The sequence below is a fragment of the Bufo bufo genome, chromosome 1, assembly GCF_905171765.1.
Source record: "Bufo bufo chromosome 1, aBufBuf1.1, whole genome shotgun sequence".
NCBI lineage: Eukaryota > Metazoa > Chordata > Amphibia > Anura > Bufonidae > Bufo > Bufo bufo.
This window is the reverse complement of record NC_053389.1, coordinates 641,580,830-641,607,468: the sequence shown is the minus strand read 5'-3', so window position 1 is coordinate 641,607,468 and position 26,639 is coordinate 641,580,830. Positions and strand designations below refer to the sequence as shown.

The 26,639-nt window shown below is 44.4% G+C and overlaps 1 protein-coding gene across 6 annotated transcripts in view; it reads left to right on the top strand.

Annotated features, from left to right (window-relative positions):
- The window catches only part of RNF111 (ring finger protein 111), a 72,179-nt gene that overhangs the window by 23,154 nt on the left and 22,386 nt on the right, over window positions 1-26,639 (top strand). For all 6 annotated transcript variants that reach the window (XM_040413874.1, XM_040413873.1, XM_040413872.1 and 3 more), the window contains exons 3-10: window positions 4,976-5,105; window positions 12,811-12,974; window positions 14,058-14,243; window positions 21,109-21,428; window positions 21,739-21,988; window positions 22,533-22,899; window positions 23,019-23,144; window positions 25,783-25,909. In XM_040413874.1, coding sequence (XP_040269808.1) covers window positions 4,976-5,105; window positions 12,811-12,974; window positions 14,058-14,243; window positions 21,109-21,428; window positions 21,739-21,988; window positions 22,533-22,899; window positions 23,019-23,144; window positions 25,783-25,909 — 1,670 coding nt within the window. The remainder of the gene's footprint in view (window positions 1-4,975; window positions 5,106-12,810; window positions 12,975-14,057; window positions 14,244-21,108; window positions 21,429-21,738; window positions 21,989-22,532; window positions 22,900-23,018; window positions 23,145-25,782; window positions 25,910-26,639) is intronic.

Below are 26,639 nucleotides of genomic sequence, written 5' to 3'. Positions count from 1 at the left end.
TCGTTTGTGCCATGTGACCACAGAGTGTGAGTGAAGCGCTTGCTATTACTCACTCTCCGTGGTCACCCGCACAGCGCTGCACTGGATCCTGACGTACCCACATTGTCAGGACACAGTGCAGCGCGTGAAGAGGAGGATGGAAGATCTCTGGCGTGTTGGCAGTGCTTCTACAGGAAAGGTAAGTATTTTAGTTCACTGGCACTGATGGCTAGGAGGGGTAGTGGGCGAACTGATGACAGTGGGGGAAGCTGGTGGCACTGGGAGGGAGAGCAACTGATGACATGGGGAAGCTGGCGGCACTGGAGGGGGAAACTGGGAGGAGCTGATGGCACTAGGGGAGGAACTAATGGCACAAACCTTCTTTTAGTTTATTCTTATTAGAGTACTCAATTAATCAGTAGAATACTTGGTTACTAAAATAATTGATAGCTGCAGCCCGAGATATGACCATTACCTATTGTAAATGCTGGCTCCTGTGTTATCTATATATAGGGGATCCATTCATTGTAATTCTGCATGTGATGATGATGATGATATGACTGCTAAGAAGTGTTCTGCCTGTTAGTGTCTTAGACTTGCAGATAGACGGCCAGATCGTTGCTAAGAAGCTTTCGTTGGAATGCTCGTTAGCAATAATCTGGCAGTGTAATACTGCCGCCAATTACCTGATAAGCATGCAAACGCTTTCTCATCAGGCAATTTTTAAGCAGGCTAAAAAAAAATATTAAAATCATTGTTTGCCGGCGGCAGATTGTGCTGTGTAATCAGTCTGCTGCCGGAAAATAATAATTCTGTATGGGGACGAGCAATGGCATTAGCGATCATTCCTGCCCATACTGCGATGGAGATCGCTACATGTAATAGCAGCGGTTTCCTCCACTGACGAGCAGGCAATTGTCGGGAAGGAATGCTTCCCTCCCGACAGTCGTCAGTCTTATCGGCTGGTCTAATACAGGCCTTAGAATAAGTGACGGAACCCTTTTCTGTTCCAGCACCTTAGTTATGATGCCCAATTAATAGAGGGTTGTTGGCAGAGGCCTCAAATATATCCATTTGCCCGACAGTAAGTAGTTTGTTGCCATGGGTGGCAGAGCAGATGGTTTGAGTATAATGATGGAAAATGGCTCTCGATCAGCGGGGAACGCCAGCCTCTGGTAATCTCCTGTCTCTGCTGTTGCTATTTGCTAATGCACGTTCCTTTGTGCTGTGCGAAAACAACAATTTTCAATGTCTCTCAAGTTTAAATCGGTGATTTCTATGCTGCAGAGAGAATACACAGCCTCCATAGAATAGGTTTAAGAACGTTTTGTGTTTCAGTTAATTTGTGAAGCTGGCACTGCTGCTGCAGCACAGCTTGTTCTGCTGGGCATTTACACTCCTGCCCACCTCAAATATGAATGTATTGGGGTATGTTCACAGTTAAAGGGGTTATCCCATCTTAGACAATTGTCTGATAGGTGCGGGTCCTACCTCTGGGACCCGCACCTACAAGGAGAACGGAGCAGAGAAAGTCAAAGAGGGCAAACTGCGCATGCGCAGCCGCCCTTCATTCATTTCTATGGAGCCTGCGAAAATAGCCAAGCGCTGGCTCGGCTATTTCAGTCGGCCCCATAGAAATGAATGGGAGCGGTGGCCGCGCATGCGCGGTGCGCTCCCATTCACTTCAATGGGAGAGGCGGTGAGCTGCGCCTGGTGGTGGCATCCAGCCACAACTCTCTCCCCGGCTCCGTTCTCCTTGTAGATGCGGGTCCCAGAGGTGGGACCCACACCTATCAGACAATGGGGGCATATCCTAGCGATATGCCACCATTGTCTAAGATGGGATAACCCCTTTAAACTTAAAGGGGTTTTCCAAGACTTTTAATATTGATGTCCTATCTTCAGGATAGGTCATCAGTATCTGATCGGTGGGGTTCAACACCCCGGGACCCCCTGCTGATAAGATATTTGAGAAGACACTGGTGCTTGCAGTAGTGCCACAGCCTTCACTCTGATTTTCCTAGGCCATGTGACGACACGTTCATCGATCACGTAGCCTAGGCGCAGCTCAGCCTAATAGAAGTGAATGGGGCGGAGCGTGATGCCAAGCACAGCCGCTATACAGTGTACAGCGCTGTGCTTGGAAAGCTGAGAGAAGGCCGCGGCGGTGCTACTGCTGACCTATTAAAATCTCAGGAAACCCTGGTAGACGTTGTTCATCCCTGGGACCTTTCAGGAAGACTCACCTGTGGATGGAAGGAATACCTACCTGCTCCCCACCGATGGGCTCCAGCTTCCCTGCCTTTGCTCTCCCTATATCAACATCCATTTTGACTTTGGTCACTTGGCCTCTGCCACCAATGACTGGTTGCAGCGGTGACATGTCCACTATTAGGTGACCTAGTGACAGGAACCCAGTGGTGGGGAGTAGGTGAGAATGCTTCCATCTGCAGGTCCGGCCATGTAGGGGGGGCTCCCAGGTGGGTCAATATTCCAATCTGAGACATGTCTAGCATGTCAACTGTATATGAAATAAATGTTTCATAGGTGGGAGTCCCAGAGGTGGAACCCCCACTATCTGGGCACTCCAGAGAAGGTGGCTGCACATGTCTATCGCCATCATTGCTGAGAAGCGAGAATAACGAGTGCGGCCATTTCTTCACATTATCATCTCCTCTCCGGAGACATTTATGGAATATCCTGTAATTATGTCATAAATATTTTCTGTGGGAATACTCCATTAAAGATGCTTCCATCTTCAATGTGAAAGCTGTTACCTCTAGTGGAAAATGTCTAGAGTATCTCCTTAACACGTAGTAGAAGTCCTTGTCCGTATTAAAGAGGACCTGTCGCCTCTCCTGACATGTCTGAGTAATTATTGGTTTTCCACATGTATGAACAGTTCTGGAACGTCTTTTCATATATCTGTATGTTGTGCTGTTCCTCTGTTGCTCCTAATAAAAATGTATCAGTAAACTGTCAATGGGGTGTGCCCCTGCCAGCAGTGATTGGACTACGTCGGACTGTGCCTATCCGGTATCAACCATTTGGCAATTTATACAATAGTGGGAATAATAAAGGAACAACACAACATAGAATTTCATGTGGAATATGATACTGAAACAGACATGTCAAGAGAGACGGATCCTCTTTAAAACCTACGACTAAGGGCTCGTTAACACGACCGTGCCATTTTTTGGGGTTTTTTTGTGGTCCGCAAATTGCGTATCCGCAAAACACGGATGGCGCCCGTCTGCCTTCCGCAGTTTGCAGAACGGAACAGGAGGCCTATTATAGAAATGCTAATTCTTGTCCGCAAAAACGGACAGGACTCCTAATTTTTGCGGGGCCACGGAACGGAGCAACGGATGCGGACAGCACACAGAGTGCTGTCCGCATCTCTTGCGGACCTAATGAAATGACCAGCACCGTATGCGGAACACAGAAAACGGCCCGAATACGGAACGCAAAATACGTTTTGTGTGAACGAGCCTTAATGCTACTGGTGCAGTGTAGTTTATGACTATAATTACATATATATTCATCTCCCACCTCCTGCATGTGGCTTTTTTCCATTTCCTCTTACCTTTTGTCCCTTGTTGGTTTATATGAGTGAACGCAGCCGCACCTTTATTTGTAATTGTTTGCCTTAAAAAAAAAAAAATGCTAAAAAAGCAATAATGAAAAAATAAACATACATATAAATGTGATTTGAGTGTACACAGCTGCCGTTGTACACACAGATCATTACGTAGGGCAGGTAATTGCTGATATAGATGGCTATTAGTCTACATGCCATTATAGTGTACCTCTGTCTATATATTACTAGAGAAATGCCTCTTTCCACTTGTCGGGCTCCTTTTTCCCCGTTGCCCCATCCTACTTAACGGAATTAGCCAGCTTCCTATATTGATGACTTATCCTCAGGATAGGTCATCAATATTAGATTTGGGGGTGGGGGCGGGGACTCCCAGAACCGCCGCCGATCAGCTTTTGAAGAGAACGCAGTGCTCGTACGAGCACTGCGCTCTCTTCTGCTCGCCATCGACATTGCAACGGTGAACAGTGTAATTGCATCTCAGCCTGAATGGGAAGGAGTAGTTGCACTCCGCCTGCTCCTTACTGAAGTGAATGGGGATGGAGGAGCTGTAATGTCCATGGCGAGCAGGTAAACAATGAAGAGAGGGCTCATACGAGCACTGTGTTCTCTTCAAACAGCTGATCGGCGGGGGTGCTGGGTGTCGCTCCTCCACCCATCTGATATTTATAGCCTATCCTGAGGAGAAGTCATCAATATAGGAAAATGACCGAGCCTTTTAACTGATCAAATTTGTCTCCAAGTTTTTCAGCTTCAAGTTATGTGCTCCCCATAAGTTAATGGTGAGGGGAGGGGGCAGGAGACCAGCTGCTATGCTGTTTCTTTTAGGGTACAGTAATGCTTTTTTATTTTGCGGACCTGTTGACTTTAGTCGGGCTGTGAAACGCTTTTTGTGGCCAAGTATAGGACATGTTCTATATTTTGGGAAACGGACCACATGGATCATTCGTGTGCTTTCCACATCCGTATGTCCGTTCCACAAAAAGAACATATTTGTCTGCAAAATGCAGTTCACAGATCCATAGAAGTCAGTTGGTCTGTCATCCGTGTTTTGTGGATCTCAAAATGCATACCGTCATGTGACTGTATCCTTACACTGCACACGCAGAAGATCCTGTTCCCCTACCTCTCTGCAGCGCACACCCTCTTGGAGGAAGAGGAGTACAGCAGGATCGGGCAGTGTAGCTGCGCAGGCGCTCGTTTCTCATGCTGGCCAGACTGGTATTCAATGGAGGTCACTTATGTATAGATTTGGTCACACGCTCACCCATAAGCTCCCATGTTGGGACCAGAGCTCTCATCAGAGTGGAGAAGGGTGCACATCAGGGCTGATCTCATAAACCTTACAACCCCTTTAAGGATGCTTTATGTAATCGTACATATACCTTCACTTCACAGGTAGCATTGATGAGGACGTTGTAGTCATTGAGGCCTCATCCACACCCCAGGTCCCTGGCAACAATGAAGAAATCAACGTTACCTCAACAGACAGTGAAGTGGAAATCGTGACCGTCGGAGAAACGTACAGGTTTGAGCATTTACTACCAGTTAATATTCTTACAACCAGTATTACACAGTACTTTATTGCACACGGCAGGCATTCACTGCTAGATTATGGTGCCATATATTTCCATGGTTGCCATATTACTGCTCTGCACGACCCGGGGCTTGTAGAGGACCATACTATGGCCGTGTTCATGAGCCTTGAGGACCTGTCTCTTGTATTCCCTACGTAACCTCTTTTCTTGTAGCTATGTGTTGTGCTGTTCCTCCGTTATTCCTGAATATAAATGGAAAAAATGACCATTTTCATTGTTGGGCTCCATTCACACGTGGAATGGGTCCGCATCCGTTCCGGAACAGGCGCTGACCCATTCATTCTCAATGGGGCAGGAATGGATGCAGAGAGCTGTGCCCCGATCTTCTGGTCCGCAGCTCCAGAAAAAAATGTCGATGCAATTGCGGACAAGAATAGTCAGTTCTATGAGGGTGCCGGACGTGTGAATGGACCCTAAAGTCGGTGTGTCTGTAGACAGGCTGCATGGTCAGCTCTGATTGGACAGTGTTGGCGAACGCCCAGTCATGAGTAACACCCGTTTGTGTACGTATTCAAAGATTTCGAGGAGGAATAATAGAGGATTAGTATAACACATAGTCCTCAGGAAATATACTCCAGAATTGTTCTTTCTTGATGAATAGAAGTATGACATGTCAGGAGAGATAACAGGTCCTCTTTAGATTTCCCATGGGTGCATTTTGGTTTTAAATTTTTTTTTTCTTGTCTAATTGTTGGGGGTCCAACAACCGTGAACCTCGCCGATCAGCTGTTTGAGAAAGCAGTAGCTCCGCAGCCTTAGATTTTCCTAGCCAGTGATGACGCCTTCATCGGTAATATGGTCTAGGGCAGGCATGCTCAACCTGCGGCCCTCCAGCTGTTGATAAAACTACAACTCCCAGCATGCTTTAACAGCCTACAGCAGGGCATTGTGGGAGTTGTAGTTTTACAACAGCTGTATGGCCGCAGGTTGAGCATGCCTGGTCTAGGTACAGCTCAGCCCCCTAGAAGTGAATGGGGCTGAGCTGCAATACTGTGCAGTGTACGCCGTTCTGCTTGATGAGCAGAGAGAACGCTGCGGCGCAACAGCGAGCACCGGTTTCTTCTCAAACAGCTGATCGGCGGGGGTCCCAGGTGTCAGACCCCCACCAATCAGATAGGTAATCTAAAAAAAAAAGCTCTTAGAAAATTCCTTTTAGTCCTAACCAGAATGAAATAGTAAGGGGAATTCTAGTCCTTATTTTTAGGTCCTGCACTCTGTGTGTGGCCTAAAGACCAATTTTGTGGACGTTTCCATGGTTTTCCTCCTGGGACCTGATTCATTTTTGGTTCAGCTAATATAGAGCAGAACACAGACCTGCGCTCAGTCACACCAGAAGATCGAGTTGATTTATTCCTCAAAGCCCTAGTGTGCAAATGTTTCCTATAGAGTATAAGTGCACTTAGTGCGATCATGTACTGTTAGTGACATCATTGTGATACAAGAAGACGGAATCACTACAACGTTTCTTAAAGTTTTTTTTTGCCGTACTAAAACAAATGTCCCCCACAGCGTGGTGATAAAATAAGAAGGTGGGCACCTTTATTTTATCCTTGTGCCATCGGTCCAATCCTCCTTGCTGTTAGTCAAGGCATCATCTTCTTTGGCTACAGCAGCGACTGGCAGAAGCATCCCATCTGCAGCAATCGTTGGCCTCTGCTGTACGCGATTCAAGGCGACTGAGGCCAGTGTGTGGCTGCAGTGGTCAGATGGAGTATATAGGCACTTTGTCGCTTCAGCCAAACATACCAAGCCTGGCAGAGAGGACCGGAGCAGCATTATCTTATGCTATATGGTGGCTATGGGGCAATGTTTTAATGAGGGGTTATTCACACCACCGTATTCTCGGTCCGCATTTGTTCTGCATTTTTTGTGGATCGCAGGCGGACCCGTTAATTTCAGTGGGGCCACAAAAAAGGCAAACAGTATACCGTGTGCTGTCCGCATTTGTATGTGTCTTCTGCGGCCCCACAAAAAAGATAGAACATGTCCTATTGTTGTCCGTTTTGCTAAATGTATTTGCTGCATTTATATATTTTTTCTTTACAATATACCCTTATCCCTGAATTTTGTTAAAGGGATTGTTTGAGTGTAAAAAAGAAAGATGGTCGAAGGCAAGATCACACCTGTAACATCTGCTTCAGCGCTGCTGCTCCAATCCTCATCGCCACGCTATATTCTTGGCTGCATTGGTGATGTGCCTGTATGCCGCTTGTGATGGCCTCCCCACTATATGGCATGAGACTGCTGAGTCCCATGGTTGGCTGCAGCGGTCATGTACAGTATACCGCCATGTCACTGCCACATTCATATAAACAAAACCTGGCGGGAAGGTCCAGAGCAGCAGCGGTGGAGCAGAGGTTACAGGTTTGAAGTATAACTTTTTATTATTTTAACCATCTATTGTGTTTTTTTTACTTACTGTTACAACCCCCTTTAACCAGATCTGTATTCTGGCCATAGCAGTTCGGGTTGTTCATCCAGCAAGTTGCACTAATCCAGAGGGCAGTCTGTATTTGCATGCTCCTACAAGGAAGGCTGTCCTGAATAGATCAAGGTCCCTTTTTATACACATAAGCCCACACTGGACAGGAATCTAAACTAATAAAGTGAACTAGTGATCCTTTTAAGAAGAACCCGCCACTTACCCTGCCTTGTCTTTTTTTTTTTAGTAAATACTTGTATTGATGATAAAATAATTCTGGAGCCTCTATTATAAGGCCTCATGCACACGACCGTAGTTATGGTCCGCATCCGAGATGCAGTTTTTGCAGCTCGGGTGCGGACCCATTCACTTTAATGGAGTGCAAAAGATGCGGACAGCACTCCATGTGCTGTCCGCATCTGTTGCTCCGTTCCGAGGCCCCACAAAAAAATATAACATGTCCTATTCTTGTCTGTTTTGCGGACAAGAATAGGCATGTCTACAATGGGCCGCCCGTTCCGCAAATTGCGGAACGCACATGGGCGGCTTCCGTTTTTTTGCGGATCTGCAGTTTGCGGACCGCAAAAACTGCACGGTGGTGTGCATGTAGCCTAACTCTACATTGTGTCGTTCCTTTGTTATTCCTCCTAGAAAGGAATAAGTTAAGAGCTGGGTGTTACTGGTTGTAAATGGTTGACACGGTTCAGTTGGTGCTAACGGTGGTCTGCTGTCCAGGGACACACCCAGTCGACAAAGGAAATGATTGTTAATGCATTCATAAATATCCAGCAGGAATAACTGAGGAAGGGTACAACCACAGTTCTAAGAAAAGCTGCTCCAGAATTGTGATTTTTATGTGGAATAAACATAGTAAAACCTCTTGAAGTATATTCTATTGGGGCTATTTTGAAAAGGTTTCCTAGTTTGCTCCTCTACCTTGGAATACCTTAAAATCGGACATGTTTGGCGATTTTCTCAAGAGGCGCTATTAAGCATTCCATCTGTTTTCAGTGTGAAATGGAAGAGGCCCAGATAATTTGGAATTGCTATGGTATAAACAGGCGGTTGGAGTATTTTCCACAAGCTTCTGAAATTTGCTTGCTTTGCACTTTCCTCCTCTCACACACAAAGCAAATTAAATGAAACCCTTAAATTTAACCCATTTGCTGACGAGCGTTGTAATCTGGAGCTTTATGGCTGGAGCAGTTTACATAGTTGGGTGCTGCCTTCCGGAGAAATGGTTATATGTCTGTTTTCTTTTTATTAGTCAAGTTGTTTGCAGTTTTTACACTGATAAGAGATTCCAGAAATGCACTTAATCCCACTAGATAGTTTATCTTTTTTTTTATGTGTTCTCTATCAAGGACCCTGAGTAAAAATGTGTTTTTTGTTAGTTTTTTTAAAAGTTTTTACGGCAATTTATGACCGTGTTAGAGCTCTTTTATACGAGTGTGTCCCTTGCAGGAATTGCGCTCCGTGTGAGAGAGGGATTGTGCGGTCTGGACTTCAGAAGTGCACGACATTATCATGATTTGACCATGCTGTGTGCCTCTGCCTGACGGAATCATACTGACGGCTTTATGTCAGTATGATTCCATTACGTGCACTTCTGAAGTCCAGACCGCACAATCCCTCTCTCACACGGAGCGCAATTCCCACAAGGGACACGCTCGTGTGAAAGAGCCCTTAGGATATTCCTCCCACGTATCTGTAGGTTATGGCATGTCTTAAAGAGGACCTGTCACCTCTCTTGACATGTCTGTTTAATAGCCAGAAGTTATGAATGAATTGCTTAGGTTTGCAATTAAGGTCCAGATGGGTGTTACCATTTTTTTTTTTTTTTACCAGTCCCTGCAGAGTCTGACATTGTCAACACTGATTGCAGGGACTACCCCCCAGCTGGTAACGCCTATCTGGACCTTCATTATAAACTGCTAGTAATTCATTCAGTGCTTATACCAGGAATAACCTAGGAATGGCACAACCTATAGTCATAAGAATAGATGCTGCAGAACTATTACACGGAATATATAAGTAGTTGCTAAAACAGACATGTCAGGGGACGTCACCGGTCCTCTTTAACCATATGCCATCACTACTGTGGTGGGATAACCTCTTTAAAGTGTAACTTGTTTTTGCCATAAATCAATGGTACTAGTGAAGATAAGAAACTTTGTGATATAACGTAGTAGAGAAAAATGCCTCTTTCTCCACCTATCAGGGTCTGCTTTAGCTACATGACTCGCTGCTTATTTTAATGTTCTGCTGAGTTGAAGAGATAAATTGATGTGTTGTATTTAACATTGTGGCATGGACTGGGGTCAATGGTGAGGCCCTGGTAGAAGACGATTGAGAAGCTATACCCTTTAATATTCTGTATGTAATCTAGCAGCCCGCTAATGCAGTGTGATATAATAGTGACAATATTTACGGGAATATATAAAATATGTCTACATCCATTCATGTTTAAAGGGACGCTGGGCAGACACCGTGCAGCGGTGTGTACTTTTATTTAGCGGGCCATAGTACTTCTGGGGAGTATAAGGTGATGGGGGCATGATTACAGTCTTCCAGAGGGGTTGGGTTAGACACCAGACAGCATGGTTCATCCGCCTCGCATACAGCAGATATTAGCACAGCCGTTATGGACTACATCACCCAGTGTTTTGCAAATTGACTTTGCTGCATCTGAAATAAATAGATGGGCATGTTTGGAAAGATTGTCAGCTCATCTGTCCTAGCGTGTTGGAGGTTCCTTTTGGCCTGTCTAGATCACCTTCTTTCACAACCTCTTCAAAATGTTTTAGCTGCACGTGTGTAACCATGCGCACTTTGGGGGACATTTTATGAAATCTAGTACGCCAGTTTTTTCGGAGAATTTTTTTTGCAAGGGCTGTCACATGCACGATTTCACAAAATTTTGTGACTTTTTGTGGTCTGCGCCTTCCCGTGCCACTTTCAGAAGTAGAGTAAGAAGTTGGTCAGGTTTTCAGAGTGGATAACTTTTAAAGGGAACCCGTCATCAACTTTATGCTGCCCATACTAACGGCAGAATAACGTAGGCACAGGTGAGTTGATTTCAGAGGTCTGTCATTTATAAGTTAAGTGGTTGCCAACATGTAGTAATAGAGTAATGAGCGAGCACTCATACACTTGGCAACCAAATTGACATGTGCAGAAAATATTTATTATATCCCCATAAAATACAAGTAATAAAATTTATAAGAACAATGTAGCAATAATATACAACATTACTATCACATATATTGTGGTAGATATGATCAACACTATATTCATATGACTCAATAGTGTCGATAAATTCAATAATATATATCACACCAAGAAACTTCAAGTATATGCTGTTATTTGGGAAAGAGGGGGTATTATCTTCTAGCGCTCTATCCCAATTTGGGAAACTGAATGTCACTGAAAATGTTGTAGGTGTTTTCACTGGGAGCGCAATATGTTCATAAAGTGTCCACAGGAATCCTGATAATGTGAAAAGTCTCTTATAGCATATCCTTTTAAGCTCGATATGAGCTTTGGATTGGAGAAAACTTTAAATCGATGTTTGGCTTACCGTCTAGCGTCTGCTGTCTCCCTATTGCTTCAATGGAGCTTTAAATATTTGCCGGCTTATTCAGTCGCTCCATACAGCAAGCTGGTTTAAATTTCGCAGGAGTTCCAAAGATCGCAGGAGTTGCCACTCTGTTCCGCAATTTCCTTTGGTACAGCTTTCGACGATAAGAATAGTTAATCCTTTACTGTAGAGATTTTCTTCTGTATGGCCATACAGTATTATCGGAGGCTTTTCAATGCAGGTACATCACTTGTTTCACCATACGCGTTACGGGTAGATTCACTCTCCCTTCCTCAGTGGTCAGGATTAACTATTCTTATCGTCGAAAGCTGCACCAAAGGAAATTGCGGAACAGAGTGGCAACTCCTGCGATCTTTGCAACTCCTGCGAAATTTAAACCAGCTTGCTGTATGGAGCGACTGAATAAGCCGGCAAATATTTAAAGCTCCATTGAAGCAATAGGGAGAAAACAGACGCTAGACGGTAAGCCAAACATCGATTTAAAGTTTTCTCCAATCCAAAGCTCATATCGAGCTTAAAAGGATATGCTATAAGAGACTTTTCACATTATCAGGATTCCTGTGGACACTTTATGAACATGTTGCGCTCCCAGTGAATACACCTACAACATTTTCAGTGACATTCAGTTTCCCAAATTGGGATAGAGCGCTAGAAGATAATACCCCCTCTTTCCCAAATAACAGCATATACTTGAAGTTTCTTGGTGTGATATATATTATTGAATTTATCGACACTATTGAGTCATATGAATATAGTGTTGATCATATCTACCACAATATATGTGACTGTAATGTTGTATATTATTGCTACATTGTTCTTATAAATTTTATTACTTGTATTTTATGGGGATATAATAAATATTTTCTGCACATGTCAATTTGGTTGCCAAGTGTATGAGTGCTCGCTCATTACTCTATTACTACATTTGCCTTTAAGAGAGGGTGGGGTGATTCCCTCTATATGAGCTTGCAGCACCATACCTTAACTACTTGTTAGTGAGCCACCACAACCTACCACTATTTTTTGGTTGCCAACATCCCAATCATTGCAGACTGGGCCTGGAAGAGTCCCGGCCACCTGAGAAGAGTCCTGGTTATTCATGAAGTCCTGCTCTCCTGCCCACCTGCTGATGACTGACAGTCTTCTACCTAGTTTACTCCCTTTCTCTCTAGGAAAGAACTGCCAATCATCAGCAGATGGGTGAGAGCAGGAGATTATGGATAACCAGGACTCTTCTCAGGTAGATGTGACTCTTTACAAGGCCTGGGCTGCAATGATTATACTGCTGGTTCTCAGCAACTACTTACTTTTAGCTCATCAGTGACACATCGCTGACATCAGCATTTCTGTCACTATTTTATCCTGCCCTCAGTGAGATCAGCATAAAGTTGATGACTGGTTCCCTTTAAGTCACATTTAGGAAGTGCAACTCCACACCAGGCATCCCCCAGGCGTACTTTCACTGAAATAGGCACTGAAACAGCATTGCACCGGCACCAAGTTTATAAAAACCATGTGCCATATTCATAAATTTGGTGTAGGTGTGCAAAGCAAAACCAAACTTCAAATACCCCTATAATGATAAATTCCCCTTATGTTTTTTTTTGCTCAGATCTCGTGCCTCGCTTGGACACTCTCGATCCCACTGGGGCCAAAGTTCAAGTTCACAATCTGGAAGATCCCAGGAGCACAGGAGTCGCAGTAGAGTTTCTACTGTTATTCAGCCTCTGAGACAAAATGCAACTGAAGTTGTGGACCTGACTGTAGATGAAGATGGTATGTCTAACGTGACTTGACTGCAGGTTTTTTCTTTCCATATCTCACCACAAATGCAAAACTGTATTTGCTAATGTAGTAGGAACAGTGGTAGTCAATCGCCTTTAAATTGTCCTAGAGTCTGCTGCGATTTGTATTGCTTCATTCAAAAAAACATCAGGAAATGTGCACAAGCGTGGTGCCATATGGGTGAATGAGGGATGGAGGGGCCCCTCATTCGTGACCTCACTCTAGCAGCCAGAATGGAGCCCTGATCCATATATTACGTGGTTGGCCATGCACGGTCTGTTATACTACATTTTCCCCTGCTGCAGCCGCTGGAGGGGGAACATGTGTGGCTGGCTGCAGCTTCCTCATCTCCCTGGAAGCTGCATTTTGAAAGGCTTTTTCTCTGATGGGACAGCCCAGTTAAGTTCTACAATGAATGACTTCCAGCTCTCCACTATTGCTAAGGCTTCATTCACACGTTTGTGGTGTGTTGCGGACCTGCAAATTGCGGATGCGCAACACACCCGCCCGGCACCCCTATAGAAATGCCTATTCTTGTCCGCAAGCTGCAGACAAGAATAGGACATGCTCTATCTTTTTGCGGAGCTGCGGACCTGAAGATCGTGGCCGCGCTCCGCAAATGCGGATGCTGACAGCACACTGTGTGCTGTCCGCATCCATTCCGTCCCCATTGAAAATGAATGGGTCCGCACCCGTTCTGCAAAATTGCGGACCCATTTGCGGACGTGTGAATGGAGCCTAGTAGTGACCACTTGCACCCCCCTTTACAAGCATCTATATAGTGTATTATTGGACAGCCCCCATTTTTGTAGTACAATGGCGATTCTGTAACTCTGAACCAACAGTGTGCGGATACATTTACATTACATTAAGTTAACTTTCATAGCAGAATTTGTGGGGTCGCTAAAGAACCTAGCAGTATTTGGGCCAGCTCGTGGCACATCTTCTTCTTGCCTTGCCCTCCTGCTGCTGGACAGAAGAATCTAAGTGTTTCAAACTAAGTTTTATTTGAGTTATGTTACAAAATTTTTAAATGGTTTGTGTTTGTACATAAATGTATATATTTTATCACAGATCTTACAGTTGTGCCAACTACCTCTGGCAGAACAGAGTCTCAGCCTGTAAGCACTGTTTCCAGTGATTCGTCTACCTCAGAGCCGGCCTCTGATGCTCTTTCGGGACCTTCAGTGGGTCAGACATCGACAAATCCTGATGCTCCTGCTGTCCCAACAAGTAACAGTACAACAGGCGTGACAGCGGGTAAGTCCAGTTTCTGCTTAGCTACATTTCGATGAAAGATGCCAATCGGCCAACTGACAAGCGTTTGCTCGTTCTTTGGCTGATCGGCTGCACGGTTAGGGTGCAGCCACACAGTCAGGTTTCCCGATGCAGTTTTACAAGTCAAAACCAGGAGGGAATTCTAAAGAGAAGCAGTATCTGTCCTTGATGCGTTCTCTACTTTTTATGATCCAGTTCTGATTTTTGGCTTTCAAAAGTGCATCAGGAGACCTGAACATGTTTGTACCTTCATATGGGCCAATTATGAGGAGCGAGCTTACTATTAATGCTTGTTCCTGATAATTGGTCTAAATATTGTTCGGTCTAGTAGGGCCTTCACAGTACCACCATGAGACAGTTAGGGTCCATTCACATGACATTATGGACAGTGTTGCGGAACGCAAAACACGAGCACTGGCCGTGTGAACTCCACATCGCAGATGCGGTCCCATTGACTTGAATGGGTCCGCGATCTGCAAGTTACGGCAAAAGATAGGACATGTGATTTGGAGGCACGCACCCTAAACCCCCCCGGAAGGGCTTCTGAGTGTTTTTCCATGGGCTTCTGATCTGTGCCTCCCACATACTACAACTTGGACTGTGACGTTACATTGAATGGATGTGCCCTTCATCCGGCATTCTCTACATCTACAGGCTTGTTCTTTTGTATAGCAGTCTTGCGGATCGTGGACCCATTCAATGGGTCCGCGATTCAGAGTTTACACGGGCAGTGTCTGCGTTTTGCGGACCGCTATTTGCAGGCCCCAACACGGGCATGTCGACCATACTGTTGTGTGAATGGGTTCTTTAGTCTCCTATTTTTCCTTTCTCTTGAAATCCAGCAGCCTGATCCTGATCTCCCCCGACATCTGCCAGATGTTGGGAGAGGTCAGGAAACCCCCATATACATTAGATTAGGGATTAGCAACGTCCAGCACTCCAGCTGTTCAGAAACTACAACTCCCAGAATGCTCCATTCACTTCTATGGGAGTTAGAAGAACAGCCAAGCATGTTTGCATTGCTGGGAGTTGTAGTTTCACAGCAGCTGGAGTGCTGAAGGTTGCTGATCCCTGCATTAGATGGTCGACTAGTTCTGTAGAACTCCGCAGATGAGACTAACATTAATGTGAGTGGCTACCCACCATTATTTAGAAAAAGGGGCTGAACAAAGAGAAATACCCCAAGCGGAGTATCTAAGGCTGGGTTCTCATCAATTTTTTTTGCCCTACATTTACATCTATGTTGGGGGTGGAAAAGGATGTAAAAGCATAGTACATTACACTTTTCTATCCTGTAGAGTCCACCCAAAAAAAAAGTTCACTTTAACGTATAGGTTATTTACAATGAAACTCTATGGTGACGGATACCATTGTATGGCGTCCGTCAGAGTATCCATTTAACTATACGTTTTTTGCGCACGTTAAACATAAGACGAAAATGTAGTGTGTCTGAAGTACTTCATAGGACAACAGGACCTTTCCACTACCACTTGGACTGTGACGTTACACTGAATGGGCGTGCCCTTCTCCTGGCATTCTCTACGTCTACAGGCTTGTTCTTCAGTATCGCAATCTTCCTAATGCTAGGTTGTAGGTGTCACAAGGTGTAATGAGCCAGTGTTGTAAAATCCATAATGTCTGTTAGAAATCACAGTAAAATTCCTCACTGAACTAGATGACGTGTCAGATGTTCTTTTACTTCAAGGCACTTATCCACATTCAGTAGCTTTTGGCTAACAGCCATCTTTCCCGACTCCCCCATACACATATATGTACAGCTCGGCTGAACATGTATGTGTATTTTATGGGGAAAGGAGAAATCCGCTGCCGGACACCTCTGGCAGCAGTTTATCTCCCAGGACAGGGTCAGCAACCTTCCAGCTGTTATGAAACTACAACTCCCAGCATTCAATCTTACTAGGCTGTTCTCCTTACTCCCATAGAAGTGAAAGGAGGATTCTGGGAGCTCTAGTTTCAGAACAGCTGGAGTGTCGGATGTTACTGATCCCTATCCCAGGAGAACAAAATGATTGGGCAAAAATATTCATTTCAGTTGAACCTTGACATCATCTGTTGGGGAGAGTTGGGAGCTCCCCATACACATTAGTGTGTCGGCCGAACCTGCTGTTCTCCGCAAGTTTGGCTGACAGAAAACAAATGTGTATGGCCAGCTTAAGACATCTGATGGACAATTTTAAAGGGGTTATCCGGGAAATTATAATGTCCTGTCTTCAGAATAGCAAAAAAAAAGGGGGTCAGTCAGCCCATCCCAATGCGCAGGTGCGCGCTGCCATGGCTAGAAACACAAAGAAAAAAAAAACAATGCAACAGCATTCTGCCAACCAAATAAAGTACAATAATGCCATAATAATAGAAAATATTCTGGTGCTAATGCTACGCTTATTTTGTTATTTGAGATTCTTGGCAAATGAATTTTGTACAAAATTATTTGAGCCCGTCTGCCACACGTCAAGGCGATCTCTGTAAGACGGGAACCTAACACTAAATGCTACCTTCTATGTGCCAAAATGGCCTCCATTAAATTCAGGGAATGCAGGTACCAACATGCATGCCGAGCCCACTCTATACCTCTCCCGGTGCCAGGGAGAGCAGGCTACAGCTGTCTTCAGAATGGGTCATCATTAGTGTTGAGCAAATCGAATTATCCAAAGTGAACTTGGATGCGAATTTCAGGAAAGATTTGCTTAGTCACAAAGCCGAATTTCCTTGTGCCAATTAATTTCCCCTGAGATGGTGGTAAAAAGAAAAATTCATACTCTCCTCATCCATTTGCTTGCCATCTTGATTGATAATACCATGCAAAATCTCACTTGCGGTGACGTATGATGTGATGACGTTATCACATCACCTCTTCAGTCAAGATGGCAGCGGCCTCTGCGTGATCAAATGGTTCAGATGAGAATTTTTTACTGAATTAACCCCTGAAAGCCCTCAATGTTAATCTCATATGCCCCGATCAGTGATAAAAGCAGCATCTGAGGGGTTCAATGACAGGGGAAGGCGGCACCATCGCCGGTCCCTGTCATTGCCTCCTCTACATACAAAGAAATGTGCTTTGTGACGAAGAAATTATCGAATTTTCAGTAACTTCACTCATCTCTAGTCATCATTATCACATCAGTGGCGGGTCCAAGTCCCGACACCCCCACCGACCGGCTGTTTCAGGGTGCTGCTGCGCTCACCAGAGCTCCAGTGAGTGTGGCAGGCTCCCGGCAGCTTTCCAAGGACAGCGCCATACATTGTATAGTGGCAGTGCTTGGTATTGCAGCTTAGCCACATTGATTTGAATGGGGCAGAGCTGCAACTAGGCCATGTGAACAATGTACAATGTCGCTGGAAGAGGCTGTGGTATTTAAGGCCTCATCCAACAGTTAATCGGCGGGGGTCCCTGGTTCGCACCCCCGCAGATCTGATACTGATGACCTATACGTCCACACAAACCTTTTGCGCAGCAGAATCTGCATGTATGAATTCAGATTGTGACACTTTGTCTAGTTAATGTCCCACTTTGTCAATAATCTTCTACATATCTGTCACCTAGCATACTGTGTGATGATGAGAGTGCTGTCTCCTGGCACCGGTTACTCTGTTCACTTTTGGTCTTTCCACCACGCGGAGACGCAGCTCATCAATCCCGTCCAGGGTCTGCTTTTTTATAGAATGTCCTTATATTACTCTAAAATCATCAAACCTAACCTATTCCTATCCAAAAGTTCTGTCACGTGGGAGGAAAGTGAATACTGGACAGTGTGAGGATACAGTGCTGAGGTCAATGGCCTGTAGTCTGCTGTGCAATTTGCATATGTTGCATGTGCATTTTGATGTAAACTTTACCTTTTAGGGAGAAGAATATTGTTGATCTAGGTCATCAAAATCTAATTGGTGGCTGCCAGGAGAAGAACCTCTACCAGTCGGTTAGAAGAGACTGCGGTGCTCCAGTCTGCGCTCCAGCCTCCTCACCGCAAAGCACAGCGCCATGCATAGTATAGTGTCTGTGCTCGGTATTGCAGCCCAGGCCCATTCACTTGAATGAGACTGAGCTGCGTATAGGCCACATGACCTATGAATGTGAAGCCACAGCGCTCGGCAACAGCTGATGCCAGGAGTCAGACCCCCATCAATCAGATATTCATGACCTATCCTGAGGATAGGTCATCAATAGTTTACTCCCATAAAACCCCTTAAAGCTCTGCATTTGCATTCACGGAGCCTCCATTGCAGATCCCATTAAGAATGCTAGCAAAAATAGTGCAGCACTCTATATGATCCACTCTATAATCCTAGATATATCCTATGGGAATACTCAATAGATGAATTTAATGATCACAAAAACAATGAGGAACATCAAGTCCCCTTTAAACATTTAATATTTATCTAAATAAATTTATCACAAAAATAGATTTTTGTGAATAGTAGGGAAACAACAAAAAGACGCTTACTAATCACTCCATATAACGGTGAGAATAAATCACAGCAGAAGTTTTCTTTTGCTCTGAATGGTAAGTAATGCGGCAATGCTTACCCTTCTGAAATAAAAGCCAACACAATCTGAGCAAAAGAAAACTTCTGCTGTGATTTATTCTTACTATTAATTGGGGAGGGAACCCTATACTCAGCATATATCCAGCAGGGAGCGACAAGGTTCGTTATTTGAAAACTCTAAAGTCCAGTGCTGCAGTATCTGTAATAACCGAGTACCAGTGTCCATATAACTGGCGCTCACCTTCAAACATATACACAAATTACATAGACCAGGCAGACACACTCAGGCTACATGTATGCGGTGCTGGCTACGACTACCGAGTGCCAACTACGTTCCTTCCTGAATGAAACCCTGATGTCTGCCACTAAGCGGAGCGCATCTCAAACTAAGCCATATGAAGTAAATAAATAAGATGCAGAACTAAGTAAAAATACCTTTATCTGGATGGAGGTGAAAGAGGCGCCTGCTCCTCTACGCGCGTTTTCACGTATTTGCTTCCTCAGGAGGAGAGGCTTGTTGGGGGAGGGGGAAGAGGGAATGTTTTAAGATCTAAGGCTACTTTCACACCTGCGTTAGGTGCAGATCTGTCTGGTATCTGCACAGACGGATCCGCACCTATAATGCAAACGATTGTATCCGTTCAGAACGGGTCCGTTTGCATTATGAAGAACAAAGTCAAAACGGATCCGTCCTGACTTACATTGAAAGTCAATGGAGGACGGATCTGTTTTCAATTGCACCATATTTGTGTCAGTGAAAACGGATCTGCTCCCATTGACTTATATTGTAAGTCAGGACGGATCCGTTTGGCTCCGCATCGCCAGGCGAACACCAAAACGCTGCAAGCAACGTTTTGGTGTCCGCATCCAGAGCGGAATGGAGGCGGAATGGAGCCAAACTGATGCATGCTGAGCGGATCCTTATCCATTCAGAATGCATTGGGGCTGAACTGATCTGTTTTGAACCGTTTGTGAGATCCCTGAAACGGATCTCACAAACGGAATTCAAAACGCCAGTGTGAAAGTAGCCTTAGCTGACCAACCGGAAATTTATTGATACTATTAATTATTAGCACTAATATGCACTTTATTCATATTTAGATTTTTTTTTTAAATTTTGATTTTTTCACATTGTCAAAGTAGTTTTGATATTATAGATAATATAACATTTAGGGCTCATTCAGACGGCCGTATGCTGTCCACAATAAAAACGGATCCGCATTTTTGTGGACAGTTCAGCTTGTCCGCAAAAAAAGATTGTATTCCGTTTTTTTGCTGACCCATAGACTTCAATGAGGCCATGTCCTGATTTTCACGGACAAGTATAGGACATGTTTCATTTGTTTTGCTGAGCCGTGCAATGGAAGAAAAGGGCCCCATAGAAGTGAATGGGACAGCATCTGATCCGCAAAAAAACGGATCCGCATTTTTGCAAACAGCATACGGCCGTCTGAATAAGCCCTTATGGGTATCATAGGGTTAAGCACATTTATTAGCACATTATTAAGGAATCATTTAACTATTGTGATAATAAGAATTATGTTTGGTTAAGCACTCAGCACTTTATATGTCCATATCTAGAATAATTAAAGTGCCGAGTGCTTAACCAAACATAATTCTTATTATCACAATAGTTAAATGATTCCTTAATAATGTGCTAAATGTGCTTAACCCTATGATACCCATAAGGGCTTATTCAGACGGCTGTATGCTGTTCGCAAAAATGCGGATCCGTCATGGATCTGCAAAAAAAAAACGTTTCCGTTATCATAATACAACCGCATGCATCTGTCATGAACGGATCCGGTTGTATTATGTCTTCTATAGCCATGACAGATCCGTCTTGAACACCATTGAAGGTCAATGGGGGACGGATCCGTTTTCTATTGTGACAAAAAAACTCATCCTTCCCCATTGACTTGCATTGTGTGTCAGGATCTATCTTGCTCCGCACCACATCACGGACAGAAAAACGCTGCTTGCCGCATTTTTCTGTCCGTGATGGGGACGCAACCAAACCGAACGGAATGCATTTTGGTGCACTCCGTTTCGTTCAGTTTTTTCCCCATTGACAATGAATGGGGACAAAATTGAAGCGTTTTCTTCTTCTATTGAGATCCTATGACAGATCTCAATAGCGGAATTAAAACCGCTAGTGTGAAAGTAGCCAAAGTTGTTCTGCACCGATGATGGAGCAGAATTGACCGATGCAGGTGTGAGCAGAGCCTGAGCAACAAATAAGCCATGACAAAGCATGCCTATACTTGACATAATACTGTGCATTTTAAGGTGTTCAAAAGTTTCCCCTTTGATTTTTAAATTGTCCTTTTAATTCCTCTTGTAGATGACACCAGAAGGACTACTAGCACTACTGCCGATGGTGGGCAGCCAGCAATGCCACGATTGCCAACTTGTTGCCCGGAACATTCATCCTGCGGAGGATCATCTCAGAATCCCCATGTCCTAGGACATCCTCATTCAAGTTGTTATCCAACGCACAGTCACCACTTTCCACATCACCATCATCACCACCATCACAGTTCTCACCCCACCGTTCCCTTGTCTCCTTCTTTCACGGACACACACTGTCCTGTGGAAAGAAATGCCCCTGTCCCACCGCCTTGTGGAGCAGCAAGCAGCTCTTCTTCTACCTACCATGACCCGGTAAGATGCAGCTTTCATAGATATTCACTTATGGTTTCTTTGGTTAATCTGTGCCATATTCTGTAGATTCCTTGTCGTTGCAATATTCCTATATGTAACAGAACACCAGAATAGTATGCAAGTGTGAACTTGCCACATATGAATATGGAAATGTGTGAGAAACCGCTTGTATTACTAATATGACCATGACGGTTATGTCTAGTCTTTTATTGCAGTGTTTACCACCTTTTGATTGCTTTATATGCTTCTTTGTGCTTTACATACTTATTTTTTTATTGGCTTTACATTTATGTACATTTTTATGTTACAGCAAGCCTTGCCTGTGGACCTGAGCAATAATGGTATAAGAAGCCATGGAAGTGTTAGCTTTCATAGCACCTCTGCTTTTGACCCTTGCTGTCCTGGTTCATCTTCACGGTCTTCAGTTTATGGACATCAGTCGACTGCCAGTACAGCTCAAACTATGGCTATTGATGGCTATGGACCTAGCATGGTAGCCCAGGCGCAACCACCTCCCCAGACATCTCTTTCCTCCTGTCGGCATTTTATGCATGCCCCATGTAGGTATTCAATGCTTTAACTGCAGGTTCTGTAAAATACTGTATACCTGGTTTTCTTCCTTTGTGCAGGAAAAATTATTTAGTTTTTGGCAAGTTTCTAGGGGGTGATATCTGCCCTTAATTCTATTCTTCAGCTTTTTTGTAAACTAGAGATGTTTGTTCAGTTACACTTTGCAGCCATGCAAGCCTCATAAAGGTTTGTAAAAATGCAACTGACAAAACGATTACTTGTTAACCTCTAAACTGTTTAAAACCCCTTGATTTATTTATTACATATGTCTTTCCACTGATTCCATAAGGCCCTGTTCACAACTGCATCAGGGGGCCTTTCTGAGCCTCCATTGCAGATCCCATCAGATTTGACAAGACGAATAGTGTCGTATGTAGCTCTATTTTTCCGGAGAAAACGACAGACACCACAATGGGATCTTTTCCCTCTACAAATAAACCTAACAATTACTAGAGATATAAACGCAGATACAACGTTCTTTGGTTCTACTTAGTGATTTGTTTGTGCTAATCCCATTTTATCTCATTTTTGTAGATGCATCACTTACAAGACCGCTCCATCACCAAACATCTGCTTGTCCTCATTCACATTCAAATCCTCCACCGCAGCCGCCGCCACCACCACCCCCTCCGCCTCCTCAGATGGACTATGTGATTGCTCACCCGGTGCCCCCTTTTCACCCATCTCTCCCCAGCCTTTCCTCCACACATCCTGTGCCTCCTCCACCACCATCTTACCACTTTACAAGTGCTACTGCTCCGCTATCTCAGCATCTCTCCTCCTCCCATCAGTCCATGTCTCATCATATTTCTGCAACAGCACCTGCAACGCAGAGGTTACGCCCTCATGAAGTTATTCAAAGAATGGAAGTTCAAAGGCGGCGTCTGATGCAGCATCCAACGTAAGTTTGTTTTGTGTTGTAGGGCTCTTTTTTTTTTTTTTTTGCCAATACAGATTTGGATTTCTCAGCTACTTTGCTGGTAACAAAAACCCAAACTAATGTTTTGCACTGCTTTCTAGGCGTGCTCACGAACGCCCACCGCCACATCCGCACAGAATGCATCCAAACTACGGTCATGGACACCATATTCATGTGCCCCAAACAATGTCCTCTCATCCCAGGCAAGCTTCTGAACGGTCGGCCTGGTAAGTACGCTAAATAAATGCAGGTTCGCAATTCTATGTACAAATCTTTCTATCTTTTACAAAGTAGAAATGGATATATATTGAATTGTTATGGTGGCACCTTATTTGTGTGTAGGAGTGCACTTTTTTTGTTTGCCATAATTAACCACTTGACGGCAACACACAGACTTTAATCGTTTGGGTAGACAATATATAGCTGGGCAAGGTTGTTCAAGAATGACACTTGCAGAGTTGGTAGCTGCGGGAGTGCGAAACCTGCTGTTGACTAAAGCAGGGCCCCCTATAGAGAAGGCAAGGATAGGCTTTTTCCCTGCCTTCTCCTTCGCTCTGTAAACGGCACTCTAACGACAAAAAAAGTAACATTAAGTACCCTCCAAAGGTTTTGTGTGACCATATGGGGGAGGCACCATGTAAAAAAAAAAACGGAGTAAAAAATTTAGAACAAAATAAAGCCACCACACTGCAGCTACTAGCCCCGCCCCTGTCGACCATAACCAATACACTTCTTCTATATCAAAACAACTGTTATGGGGGGTGGGGCGGGGGGCAAAGGGAAGCCTATATCCCTAAATGTCTGCTTCTTCTTTCCCCGGCCTTGTCTACTCAGTTGGGCTTCCAGAATGCAAACATCCGTTTCGACGCTGCTGGAGACAATAACTGTCCGCAGCGGTGACCTGCTCCCCTTGAGTCACGTGATCATTTGACATGTCACGCAAGGGGAATAGGTCACCACTGTGGCCAGCAAGTGGCTGCAGCTGTATCGAAACTGATGTTTACATCTTGAAAGCCCAGTGGAGCAGGTAAGTATGCTTCCATTTGCAGGTCTGCCCCAGAGGGGGGTTAGCCCCCCCCCCCCCCCCCCCCCCAAGGTGCACATCCCCTTTAAGGAAAGGGGGCATCATTTAAAAAAGGATTTTAGTTGCACTTTGTGCTGTTAAAAAAAATGCAACAAAAAGACAATTTTTAAAAATCCCTTTTTTAGATTTTCCCAGGTCTAAATATTTTTTGAGTACTAAAATAAAAAAGACTTAGAAGAATAAAACCCCATGTATCACTGAAAAAAAGCGCGAAAATTATTTACATAACCAAACTGAAAAAATGTATGGCTTTCAAAGACACATGCTAAATAAAACTGAAAAATAGGGTTAAATGGCCCAGTCTTGAACTGGTTAACATAAAAAAAATCTTGCGTACTGTAGACAAACATTTGTAGACCCTTATCAGTAAGGCCTTGTATAAACTGGATCTGAGGTACCTGGAGTTTGTGTAAAAATATTATTTTCCTTATAATTCTAAAATATTAATGTTTGTCAGCAGGACATCCTTTTTAGTGACTTGTTGCTACTGACACGTTTACCTTGATGGGAATCTATTCCTGGGCCCCTTTGTATTTGGATATCTTGCCCTAACACCACAGACGGCACAAATGCACTCGCCAGATGACCCCCCAAAGAGAGCTGTAAAATAGCTCACCTGATATGTCCCCCTACTTCACCATATCTGGGAAAGGACACAGCAGTGCTGAGATGTGAGACTTCCTCTCACTATGTGTAAGACGTCATTTCTAGAGCTTTATTTAGGTCCTTTTTTATTTTCCCCATGTAAGGTTTTTGTCTGAGACAGATTGTGAATGGCACATAATTTACAGGTACTTCCCGTGACCTGATGAATCAGGGCCTCCCTCTCGCTGTGTGCAGAGCTGATCTATTCAGTGGGTTGGTGGTGTCCACGTACAGTTTCTGAATTCTGGCTTGGAGGAAGGCAATCATTACTCTTTAGAGCAATTCCCCACCACTTCTGTTCTGATGCTCCTCTTCATTTATTGGTCTCGGGATGGACACATGGGAAATGACTTGGACTGCCTACTCTGTCAATCGCTGGTTGAGGCAGCTCACCACTGCAGCCAGGGATTGAATGACGGGGCCGTTCAAGCCATTTCCTTTGTTGAGCCAAGACCAGGTAGTGGAGAGGAGCAAGGACCAAGTAGGTGAGATGATCTTTTCTTTTACACTCCTTCCAACCCTGTTTTTAAAGAGGACCTTTCACCACTCCTGACATGCTTTTTTTTTTTAATAGTGCCATGCATTCCCCGTGTAATAACAATTCTGGAGATTCTATTCTTATTGCTCTATGATGTACCATTCCTTTTTTTCTACTTGAAGTTATGAATTTCTAGCAGTCTGCAGTAAGGGTACAGAGGGGTGGTAACCAGTTGGGGGTGTACCTGCACAGTCTAGACAGACAATGGCAGCACTGATTGGATAGAGTGAGTCTGCAGGGACACACTCCCAACTTGTTACCACGCCTCTGTACCCTTACTGCAGACTGCTAGCAATTCATCCATAACTTCTAGTAGAAATAATAAAGGAACGGCACAACATAGAGCCATAAGAATAGATGCTGCAGAACTGTTATTACATGGGGAACGCATGAAGCTATTAAAACAGGCATGTCAGGAGTGGTGAAAGGTCCTCTTTAAATAAAATGATTCCCCTCAGATATGCCTTTTTAAATGTGTCTTAATGTCAATTATAATAAATCCACTCTGATCTGTTACCTCTTTCATATTTGTATTCTTTAGCCAATTTTGCACTGGAAAAAAATAATAATTTTGAATTATTTTGTTTGAATCCTGCAGGGAGATTGCAATTGAAACTGGAGTGACTGCAGCACCCTACCAAACCAGTCCCTTACATCCGCATTTATCTCCCTACCATACACCTCCGCGGCTTCACCACTTACAGCTCGGGGCACTACCCTTAATGGTAAGATATGTCTACTGTGCCTCTATATAATGCAGATTATTCAACAGTATTGATCATGTTAAAGGGGTTATCTGTTGTTTTTTTTTTTTTTTTTAATCCTGCTAGTATAGATGATGATGAGATTTTCCTTACCTGTCAGCGCTGTGTTCCTCAGTCTAAATAGATTGGCGGGCACTCCAGGATCACATGGTGTAAATTCTGCGGTTTGCGCATGTGCAGTCAGGCAGCCTCGAGTGCTGACTTCTCCCTGCGCACAAGGCTGCCTGACTGCACATAGGCAAGCCGCGTACATTGTGGGTTGTAACTGGGCTATGATCACGTGCCGAATGTATGTCATGTGATCCTGGAGATGCCTGCAACCTACTTAGCGCAGCTTTGACCTGGTAAAGAAAAGCTCATCTATACTACCGTTATAATCCACATTAATGGGGGTGATGATTTAACCTCTTAAGGACATAGGGCGTACAGGTACGCCCTTGTGCCCTGGTACTTAAGGACACAGGGCGTACATGTACGCCCTGTGTATTTTCGATCACGGCCGCGCGGCGGGCGGTGATCGGAACCCCGTGCCTGCTCAAATCATTGAGCAGGCACTTGGGGCAAATGCGCCGGGGGGTCCGGTGACCCCCCCATGTATGCGATCGCAGAAAACCGCAGGTCAATTCAGACCTGCGGTTTTCTGCGTTTCCGGGTTGTTCGGGTCTCTGAAGACCCGATAACCCGGAACAGG